This window comes from Ranitomeya variabilis, chromosome 1 (genome assembly GCF_051348905.1).
Source record: "Ranitomeya variabilis isolate aRanVar5 chromosome 1, aRanVar5.hap1, whole genome shotgun sequence".
NCBI lineage: Eukaryota > Metazoa > Chordata > Amphibia > Anura > Dendrobatidae > Ranitomeya > Ranitomeya variabilis.
Window position 1 is genome coordinate 552,144,318 of NC_135232.1, and position 11,750 is coordinate 552,156,067.

At 48.1% G+C, this 11,750-nt stretch overlaps 1 protein-coding gene across 4 annotated transcripts in view; it reads left to right on the forward strand.

The window, feature by feature from the left end:
• The window catches only part of GBA1 (glucosylceramidase beta 1), an 80,075-nt gene that overhangs the window by 52,268 nt on the left and 16,057 nt on the right, over nucleotides 1-11,750 (forward strand). For 2 of the 4 annotated variants that reach the window (XM_077255851.1, XM_077255868.1), the window contains one exon: nucleotides 2,921-3,087. In XM_077255851.1, coding sequence (XP_077111966.1) covers nucleotides 2,921-3,087 — 167 coding nt within the window. The remainder of the gene's footprint in view (nucleotides 1-2,920; nucleotides 3,088-11,750) is intronic. The other 2 variants (XM_077255860.1, XM_077255877.1) reach the window with 1 other exon arrangement.

Genomic DNA, 11,750 nt, shown 5'->3' on the forward strand with positions numbered 1-11,750 from the left:
TGTTGTATACTACGTGGCTGCTATATACTACGTGGCCAGTGTTATATACTACATGGGCAATATTATATACTGTTTGGTACGTGGCCTGTGCTATATACTATGTGGCTGCTATATGCATACATACTTATTCTAGAATCCCGATGCGTCTATTCTAGTTTTTTTAAACGCTGCCTGTCTCTCTGGATGAACGCGCTTCTCTCCCAGATATAATCACTATTCGGCTGCATATCCTAGATAGTTTATCTGCTAAACGTGTACTGTTGCTGCGCTGCCATCTGCTGCCCACTATTTACCGCTTGCTTTTGTTCGTTAACATTAAGTTGGCTGAAACTTCGCCTGGCTTCATGCTGCCGTTCATAGGTCCCTGCTGTAGGCAGCCATTTTATAGCCTGAGTTGCTGTGAAATGACAGGGACCACTTGTGCTGGGCTGGTGAAGTTATCAGCTTCTGACCAACAACAACGGACGTCCGCGGCTTCACAGAAAGTTACAGTATTGTACCAACAAGTATTATTTCTGAATCCGGATCTTCATAAATAAGCCATGTGGTGAATGGGTACTGCTCCCGTTTTTTCTACATTCAAGTCTGCGGACAGGGAGTCTGGAGACACGCTTGGCCAGTCCAGCACCTTTACCCTTGGTTTCATTACAAGTAGTGGTGGTCTTGGAGGTGTTTGGGGTCTTTATGTTGGTATACTGCCCTGTGGCCCAGTTTTCGGAAGGAGGGGATCATGCTCTGCTTTAGTATGTCACAGTACATGTTGGCATCATGGTTGTCTCAATGAACTGTAGCCCCCCCACAGCTGGCAGCACTCATTTATCCCAAACCATGACACTCCACCATGCCTGACTGTTGGCAGAACACACGTGTCCTTGTACTGCTCACCTGGTGCCACCACACGCCTGACACCATCTGAACCTATTAAGTTTATCTTTGAGTCATTAGAGCACAGCACGCAGCTCCACTAGTCCATGACCTTAATTTGCTTGTCTTCAGCACAGTGCTTGCAGCTTTCTTACACATCATTGTTAGAGGAGGCTCATTCTGGGACAAGAGCCATGGAGAGCAATGTGATACAGGGTCCGGGGTATGGTCTGAGCACTGACGGGCAGAGCCCCACCCCTGTAACCTCTGCAGCAATGTGTATGATGTGAGCACTGACAGGAGGACCCCCACCCCTGTAACCTCTGCAGCAATGTGTATGGTCTGAACACTGACAGGCAGACCCCCCACCTCTATAACCTCTGCAGCAATGTGTATGGTCTGAGCACTGACATGCGGACCCCCCAACCCCTGTAACCTCTGCAGCAACGTATATGATCTGAGCACTGACAGGAGGACCCCCCACCCCTGTAACCTCTGCAGAAATGTGTATGGTCTGAGCACTGACAGGTGAATCCCCCACCCCTGTAACTTATGCTGCAATGTGTATGGTCTGAGCTCTGACAGGCGAACCCCCCCACCCCTGTAACCTCTGCAGCAATGTGTATGGTCTGAGCACTGACAGGCGGACCCCCACCCCAGTAACCTTTGCAGCAATGTGTATGGTCCGAGCACTGACAGGCGGACCCCCACCCCTGTAACCTTTGCAGCAATGTGTATGGTCCGAGCACTGACAGGCAGACCCCCACCCCTGTAAACTTTGCAGCAATGTGTATGGTCTGAGCTATGACAAGCGGACACCCCACCCCAGTAACTTCTGCAGCAATGTGTATGGACTGAGCACTTAAAGCCAGACCTCCACCCCTGTACCCTCTGCAGCAATGTGTATGGTCTGAGCACTGACAGGTGAAAACCCCCAACCCTGTAACTTATGCTACAATGTGTATGGTCTGAGCTCTGACAGGCGAACCCCCCCACCCCTGTAACCTCTGCAGCAATGTGTATGGTCTGAGCACTGACAGGCGGACCCCCACCCCAGTAACCTTTGCAGCAATGTGTATGGTCCGAGCACTGACAGGCGGACCCCCACCCCTGTAACCTTTGCAGCAATGTGTATGGTCCGAGCACTGACAGGCAGACCCCCACCCCTGTAAACTTTGCAGCAATGTGTATGGTCTGAGCTATGACAAGCGGACACCCCACCCCAGTAACTTCTGCAGCAATATGTATGGACTGAGCACTTAAAGCCAGACCTCCACCCCTGTACCCTCTGCAGCAATGTGTATGGTCTGAACACTGACAGGCAGACCCCCCACCTCTATAACCTCTGCAGCAATGTGTATGGTCTGAGCACTGACATGCGGACCCCCCAACCCCTGTAACCTCTGCAGCAACGTGTATGACCTGAGCACTGACAGGAGGACCCCCCACCCCTGTAACCTCTGCAGCAATGTGTATGGTCTGAGCACTGACAGGTGAATCCCCCCACCCCTGTAACTTATGCTGCAATGTGTATGGTCTGAGCTCTGACAGGCGAACCCCCCCCACCCCTGTACCCTCTGCAGCAATGTGTATGATCCGAGCACTGACAGGCAGACCCCCATCCCTGTAAACTTTGCAGCAATGTGTATGGTCTGAGCTCTGACAAGCGGACACCCCACCCCAGTAACTTCTGCAGCAATGTGTATGGACTGAGCACTTAAAGCCAGACCTCCACCCCTGTACCCTCTGCAGCAATGTGTATGGTCCGAGCACTGACAAGCAGACCCCCATCCCCTGTAACCTCTGCAGGAATGTGTATGGTCTGAGCACTGACAGGTGAACCCCCCCACCCCTGTAACTTCTGCAGCAATGTGTATGGTCTGAGCACCGACAGGCAGACCCCCACCCCTGTACCCTCTGCAGCAATCTATATGGTCCGAGCACTGACAGGCGGACCCCCCCACCCCTGTAACCTCTGCAGAAATGTTTTGATGGTGGGGTTGTGAAGGATGTGCAGCTCACGATACAAGGTAACTGTTTTATGATTTCCTGTCAGCAGGATTTGAATAATCATGTAATTGGCTGGACGGATTGGAACCTGGCCCTGGATGTGAGCGGGGGACCCACCTGGGTGGGTAATAATGTAGACAGCCCCATTATTGTGGACCTGGATAGAGACGTCTTCTACAAGCAGCCCAGCTTCTATCACATGGCACACTTCAGGTGAGCCCCTGCCTGCCTGTGTGTGATGACCCCAACGCCCACTGCCTGCCTGTCTAGGTGATGACCCGTGGCTCCTCCCACCTGTATAGGTGATGACCCCAGTGCCCCCCTCTGTGTGTATGACCACAGTGCCCCTGCTGCCCCCACCTGCCTTTGTATGTAATGACCCCAACGCCCTCCACCTGCCTGTGTGTGTAATGAACACGATGCCCTCCGCCCGCCTGTGTGTGATGACCCCAACCCTCCGCATGCCTGTATATATTATGACCATGGTGCTTGCCGCCTGCTTGTATATATTATGACCGCAGTGCCCTCCGCATGCCTGTGTGTGACGACCCCGACACCCTCCGCCTGCCTGTATATATTATGACCGCGGTGCTTTCTGCCTGCCTTGTATATACAGTGGGTTTTCACTCTTGGTTTCATTGCAGCCATTTGGTAAATGAAGAAAAGTTCATATTTTCTCATTAATGTACACTCTGCACCCAATCTTGACTGAAAAACACCCCCAGAAATGTAATAAATTTGCAAAAATTTCTACAGAAGAAAAACTGAAATATCACATGGTCATAAGTATTCAGACCCTTTGTTCAGACACTCATATTTAAGTCACATGCTGTCCATTTCCTTGTGATCCTCCTTGAGATGGTTCTGCTCCTTCATTGGAGTCCAGCTGTGTTTAATTAAACTGATAGGACTTGATTTTGGAAATGCACACGCCTGTCTATATAAAACTTCACAGCTCACAGTCCATGTCAGACCAAATGAGAATCATGAGGTGAAAGGAACTGGCCCAGGAGCTCAGAGACAGAATTGTGGCAAGGCACAGACCTGGCCAAGGTTACAACAGAATATCTGCAGTACTCGAGGTTCCTAAGAGCACAGTGGCCCCCATAACCCTTAAATGGAAGAATTTTGGGACCACCAGAAGTCTTCCTAAACCTGGCTGTCCAGCCAAACTGAGCTATCGTGGGAGAAGAGCCTTGGTGAGAGAGGTAAAGAAGAACCCCAAGATCACTGTGGCTGAGCTCCAGAGATGCAGTAGGGACATGGGAGAAAGTTCCACAAAGTCAACTATCACTGCAGCCCTCCACCGCCTTTATGGCAGAGTGGCCTGACGGAAGCCTCTCAGTGCAAGACATATGAAAGTCTGCATAGAGTTTCTGCTAAAAAAACATGAAGGACTCTCAGACTATGAGAAATAAGATTCTCTGGTCTGATGAGACGAAGGTAGACCTTTTTGGTGATAATTCTAAGCAGTATGTGTGGAGAAAATCAAGCACTGGTCATCACCTGCCCCATACAATCCCAACAGTGAAACGTGGTGGCAGCATCATGCTATGGGGGTCTTTTTCAACTGCAGGGACAGGACGACTGGTTGTTATTGAAGGAAACATGAATGCGGCCAAGTACAGAGATATCCTGGGTGAAAACCTCTTCCAGAGTGCTCTGGACCTCAGACTTGGCAGAAGGTTCACCTTCCAACAACACAATGACCCTAAGCACACAGCTAAAATAACAAAGGAGTTGCTTCAGAACAACTCTGTGACTATTCTTGACTGGCCCAGTCAGAGCTCTGACCTAAACCCAATTGAGCATCTCTGGAAAGACCTGAAAATGACTGTCCACCAATGTTCTCCATACAACCTTACAGAACTGGAAAGGATCTGCAAGGAAGAATGGCATGGCAGAGGATCCCTAAATCCAGGTGTGAAAAACTTGTTGAATCATTCCCAAGAAGACTCATGGCTGTACTAGCTCAAAAGGGTGCTTCTACTCAATACTAATCAAAGGGTATGAATACTTATGACTAGTGTTGAGCCATCCCCCTAGTTTTCGAATTCCGTTCGTCGAATTGGGCCGTCGAACCCCATTGAAACCAATGGCAGGCAAACACATACAAACACATAGAAAACACCTTAAAAGATGTCCAAAAGCTGACAAACCGCTCAGAAGACACAACAAACACATGGAAAAGTCACAAGTACATATAGTCATGCGAAACGAAAAAAGATGGAGGAATAAAAGGAGGAGACACAGATATAGGCATGTCATGCCCTTCTAAAATCAAGAAAGGCTGGAGTAAAAATCTAAAATCAGCCTACCAACACCCAGACGTCGTGACAAAAAAAAATTATAAAATAAATATCTTTAGGTAGAATGGCGGGTCAATTCAGAACACTTTCCTTAGAAGATGTAGTGGTATCCCCGTTGGGAGTCGGGCCAAAAAAGGAACCCAATACATTCAGACTAATCCACCATTTGTCATCCAAGGTGCAACAACATCGACGCGGAACCAAGTACAGTACTATATACTGTACCTCCTTTGACGAGGCAATCAGGCGGGTCAAGAAGTTGGGAAGGGGCACCCTAATGGCCAAAACAGACATTGAGGGGGCGTTCCGGTTACTACCTGTACCTCCGAATAGTGTCCGCCTATTGGGCTGCTTCTGTGAAGGAGCATACTACATAGATCGCTGTTTGCCCATGGGGTGCTCCATATCCTGCTCACTATTTGAGGCTTTCAATTGCTTCCTCGAATGGGTCGTCATAGACGTTGCTAAGGGGGCACATATTATCCATTACCTCAACGACTTCTTATGCTTGGGCCCAAAAGATTTGTGAATACATGCGGTAGTCCACCTGTGAGAAGGAGTGAGCTGGAGGGAGAGCCGACACCCCAGAGCCGAGGGGGTTAGATTGAGAAAGGAATAAGGTGGTGTAGCTTGCTTCATGGGTGGGGTACTCTGCTGAGTAGCAGACACTGCTACTAGGCCCAAAGTATTTCCTGGGCTAGATGCAGTTAAAAATTAGTAATTAGATCAACAGGCGGTGTAGCTTGCATCATGGGTGGGGTACTCTGCTGAGTAGCAGAAACTGCTACTAGGCCCAAAAGAATTTCCTGGGCTAGATGCAGCTAAAAATTAGTAATTAGATCTACAGGCGATGTAGATTGCTTCATGGGTGGGGTACTCTGCTGAGTATCAGACACTGCTACTAGGCCCAAAAGGATTTCCTGGGCTAGATGCAGTTAAAAATTAGTAATTAGATCTACGGGTGGGGTACTCTGCTGAGTAGCAGACACTGCTACTAGTATACAAAAAAAGGTTGCACTCTATCGTGCCAAAGCATGTCGAATATGAAATACATGAAATATGAATAGCAAAATGGCTTTTTGAACATTAGGAAAAAATTTTGTGAGACGCTTTGCACAGAATTTGGCCAAATAGTGTGAGCCCATCAACCATCGTCAAGGGTGGTCTCATTAATCTGATGGGTCCCTGACCTCCCTGTCCAAATGTGAACACTTAACGAAGGCTAATGTCTGTATGCATGGGTGAATGTGGACACCTCTGTCAGTAAAGCCTACATATGGGTTGGCCGGAACCAAGTGTGATTAGATGTAATTAAGAACCACATGGTGAAAGGAGGAGTGCTCAGTCAGTAAGCTAACATAGAAATGACAGAAAAATGACTGGCACATCGAAACTAGTGTGAATAGGTGCATACCAGGAGCAGCTACCTCCATATACAATATACAAAAAAAGGTTGCACTCTATCGTGCCAAAGCATGTCGAATATGAAATACATGAAATATGAATAGCAAAATGGCTTTTTGAACATTAGGAAAAATATTTGAGAGTCGTGTTTCTGTCATTTCTATGTTAGCTTACTGACTGAGCACTCCTCCTTTCACCATGTGGTTCTTAATTACATCTAATCACACTTGGTTACGGCCAACCCATATATAGGCTTTACTGACAGAGGTGTCCACATTCACCCATGCATACAGACATTAGCCTTCGGTAAGTGCTCACATTTGGACAGGGAGGTCAGGGACCCATCAGATTAATGAGACCACCTTGACGATGGTTGATGGGCTCACACTATTTGGCCAAATTCTGTGCAAAGCGTCTCACAAATATTTTTCCTAATGTTCAAAAAGCCATTTTGCTATTCATATTTCATGTATTTCATATTCGACATGCTTTGGCACGATAGAGTGTAACCTTTTTTTGTATATTGTATATGGAGGTAGCTGCTCCTGGTATGCACCTATTCACACTAGTTTGGATGTGCCAGTCATTTTTCTGTCACATCACTGCTACTAGTAGGCCCAAAAGGATTTCCTGGGCTAGATGCAGTTAAAAATTAGTAATTAGATCTTCAGGCGGTGTAGCTTGCTTCAGGGGTGGGGTACTCTGTTGAGTAGCAGACACTGCTACTAGGCCCAAAGTATTGCCTGGGCTAGATGCAGTTAAAAATTAGTAATTAGATCTTCAGGCGGTGTAGCTTGCTTCATGGTTGGGGTACTCTGCTGAGCAGCAGACACTGCTAATAGGCCCAAAATATTGCCTTTTCTAGATGCAGTTAAAAATTTGTAATTAGATAAACAGGCAGTGTAGCTTGCTTTATGGGTGGGCTACTCTGCTGACTAGCAGATACTGAAGCTTTGGAGCAGACCTCTGAATCCCAGGCCATAGTATGAGTAAACAGCTCTGCAGACTCAACCATCTGTGTTACCCCAAGCCATAGTGTATGTAGTTTCTAAAGGTTAAAAGGGGGAGGGAGTGACCCCACCCACCTGAAATTGACGATGCCAACGTCTTGTAAAACACAGCAAGGGGACTCCAAAAAGAGTCCACATTTTTTCGAAAAAATTGTGCCACTGACAACACTTAGGCTATGTTCACACAGTGCAGATTATTTGCGGTTTTTTAGCGTTTTTGCGCTATAAAAACGCTATAAAACCGCAAATAATCTGCATACATTAAGCATCCTATCATTTTTAATGAAATCCGCAATTTCTGTGCACATGTGCGTTTTTCCGCATGAAAAACGCATTGCGGTAAAAATCCGGACATGCTCATTAATTTTGCGTTTTTTTCGCGGTTTTTCCACTGTCTAATGCATTGGGAAAAACCGCGTCAAAAACGCGTCAAAAACGCGCAAAAACGCATTAAAAAACGCATGCGGTTTTCATGCAGAAAACCGGCAGAAATGTCAGGATTTTCCCAGGATTTTTCTGCATCAATTCCTGAACGTGTGTATGGGGCCTAAAGTGGCATCAATTTCCCCAGAGTTTCTTAAAATGGTTGGTGAGGTGATTTTAAAAAATCATCGAGCTTTTAGTCTCCCCAGGATGACACAGGGGTAGAAAAGTCCTTGCGGATCCAGGATTGGTTTATCTTGATGAACCTTAGTGTGTCTACATTCTCACTGGACAGCTGCGTGCGCTTATCTGTCAGCACACCACCAGCAGCGCTGAACACACGTTGAGAGAGAACGCTGGCTGCGGGCCACGACAAGATCTCCATGGTGTGAGTGGCGAGCTCAGGCCATTTTTCCAGATTGGAAGCCCAAAATGAGCAAGGGTCCAGTTCCACAGTCATGGCATCAATGTACCATCCTCCTTAGGCATTGGCTATGCATCAGACTTCTTGTCTCCTGTGGCCTTGCAAAGGATGGTCTAAAAAATTCTTGAAACGATTGGAAAAAAATTGCTGTTACCACCAGATACGATGTTACTGTTATGGTTTGAGTGATGACTCTACAGTCCCACGGTTGGCAAGTTAGAACTCAGAGATTCACTACGTGCACCACTGGTGTTTTGTGGAAAAGCAGATGTAACAGTCTCTGCTCATACTTCTGCATGCGTGAATCCCTTTCTATGGCAGGAATTATTTTGCCAAATTTACTTTTGTACCGGGGATCTAAGAGTGTGGCAACCCAGTAGTCGGCATTACTTCGGATTCTGATGATCCGAGGGTCATGTTGCAGGTAGTGCAGCAAGAAGGCACTCGTGTGTCTTGAGCATCCAGGAGGACAAAGTCCTTGTTGTCTTGGTGGCGTCGAGGTGAGAATCATGCTTCCTTCCTCTGCCCTCTCCCTCCAACCTCGCACAACAGAAATTTGATCAAAGTCTCCCTCATCTGATGAGTCTTCCATGCCCAGCGACAGTTCGTCCTCCACTTCCTCCTTGGCTCCTGCACCTTCCTCAACAGTTTGGCTGCTACCATGCGCCCTCAGTAATCCCTCTCCCCCACCCTCCAATGCCAGCCGCCTTGGTGCTGCCGACCGTCTGGACCTTGGAGATATCCCTTCCGCATACGACTCCTCCTGTTCCTCCTCCTCTTGTTCCACCACCTGACTCCGAATACTGTTTAAGGTGTGCTCCAGCATGTAAATGACCGGAATAGTCATGTTAATAATGGCATCGTCAGCACTAAACATCTTCGTCGTTATTATCTGTGCAGAAGTGTGCATAGGTCCGTGATCTGAGACCACTCCTGCAGCGTGATTTGCCCCACCTCTGGATCTCATTGGCCAAGGCTATATGTCATAACGTATTGCACCAGGGCTCGTCGGTGCTGCAACATTTGCAGAGTTGAATTCCACCTTGTGGGCATATCACATTTCAGCTGGTGAACTGGCAGGCCCAATGACTTCTGTAGAGATGTAAGTCGTTGAGCTGCGGGATGCGAATGGCGGAAGTGAGCACACAGGGACCGGTGCCCTCTGCAGAAGCCCATCTAGTCCGGGATAGTGGGATAAAAATTGCTGGACAACCAGGTTCAAAACGTGAGCCATACAAGGCACGTGTGTGACATTTCCCCGGCGAAGGGCCGCACTCAGGTTTGCAGCATTGTCGCACACAGCCTTCCCTGACTTCAGGTTCAGTGGACACAACCATTGATGGAACTCGGTCTCCAGAGCTGACCACAACTCCTCAGCTGTGTGACTCACATTTCCCAGACATTTGAAGGTAAACAGCTGCCTGGTGCCCTTGAGCCCTGGTGACAGCAAAGTAAGGAGGTGTTCAGGATTCCTTCTGTGCAGTTAGAACGCGGGTGGCATTACCAGACAGGCTTTGGGTGCAGGTGGAGGACCGAGAGGAGGTTGTGGAATAACTTATTGATACAGAGGATCGACGCACAAATCGTTGGGACGGTGAGACTTGGACAGCAGCCCCTTCTCCTGCTGTCACCATAGTTACCCAGTGCCCAGTCACCGACATGTAATGCCCCTGTCCATGTCTACTCGTCCAAGTGTCTGGTGAAATGCATCCTGTCACACAGAGTTTCTCAAGGAAGCGGTGATGTGTGTGACATGCTGGTGTAGCACAGCTTTCTTTGAGAAGTAGTGGCGACGGGGCATCTGGTACTGGGGTACTGCGATGGACATAAGGTCTCAAAACTCCTCTGTGTCCACCAGGCGAAAAGGCAGCATTTCTGTAGCCAACAGGTTGCAGATGGTGAAATTCAACCTCTTTGCTTTGTCATGGCTAGGAGGAAATGGTCTTTACTTGTCCACATCTGAGGGACTGAGGGCTGGCTTCCGTGCTTAGATGGGGTTGAGTAGGGTGTCCCCGGCAAACTGCTGGTCTGTGAGGAAGGTGCATGCGGAGATATTATGTTGCCTTGATCAAAATGTGGTGGTCTCGATGTCGGAGAGCGCTCAACACGAGCTGGTGTTTCCTCTTGCAAATGTACTAACGACCTGCCAATCACACTGGCTGTTGCGGGAAAAGAGGTGGAAGGTCTGTGTCCAATACAATGTGCGACTGCTGTCCTCACAGTCACCGAGGATGAAGAGGCCACAGATACACTTGATGGGGAAGACAGTGGTTGGCCTGGCCTACTAGGCCGCATTGTAGCACAGTGAGCTTCCCACTGCAACTTATGCCTCATATCCATGTGACAGTTCATGCATGAAGTACTCAAACTATTCATTTTTTGGCCTCTACTGAGATTTTGGTGACTAATCTTACAGACAACATGAGTTGGGTCGTCCTTTGCGATCTCAAAAAATGCCCAGCCTATGCAAGGCTTAGAGCCCATGTGACCTGAAGAGCCACCACGACTTGTGCTCAGAGGCACAGTTGTGGTTGAGGATGCAGTTGTTGGCGTCCTTCTAGTACTCCGTCTCTGTCCAGGTAGGCGCAACCTAAACTCGTCATCACTAGCATCCTCCACCACCTCCTCTGCTGACCTCACGGACTGGCAGACTGTGGTTTGACAGTAAGTGGTGTCTCCAACCTCGTCATCATCACCCCGTGTGTTCTCAGACCCGTCGTCCTCAGAGCCAACCTCTTCTTGCCCTGACTGAAAAGTCAAGTTTTCGTTCCAATCAGGTATCTCAGTCTCATCATCATTTTCCTCATTGTCTCCACCAACAGGAGTTACAGTTTGGGAACGAGGGTCTACATTATGCTCAGAACCTTTGTCAGGACTCTGAACATTTTTTATTACCTTTTTGTGCATTACTGCCCTTTTCCAAGATGGCGTCTTTGGTCTCATGTGCACTGTGTCTTCCTGCTATAAAACTCCACCCCAGCCTTCAGTCTGTGCTTGAGTATTCTGCCTTGCATCCAGCTCCTGACCTCTGGTGACTCCCTGTCTATATACCTGCTCCTGGGAACCTGTGTGGTGATCCTGCTACTCTGCTCTGAGTTCCTGCTGCATACACCAGTTCCACCAGTTCCAGTAATCCTCCTTCATCTGCTGCTCGTGTTTACTTCCATCTGCATTTGCTGGACATGTAAGCTGTTTCTGCTCTGCAAGAACCTGAAACTATTACCCAGACCTCGCTGTTTGAGCTAAGATATTATTTGAACTGCCTTATAAGCATATCTATCTGTGTTTTGGACTAAGCAAGGACTT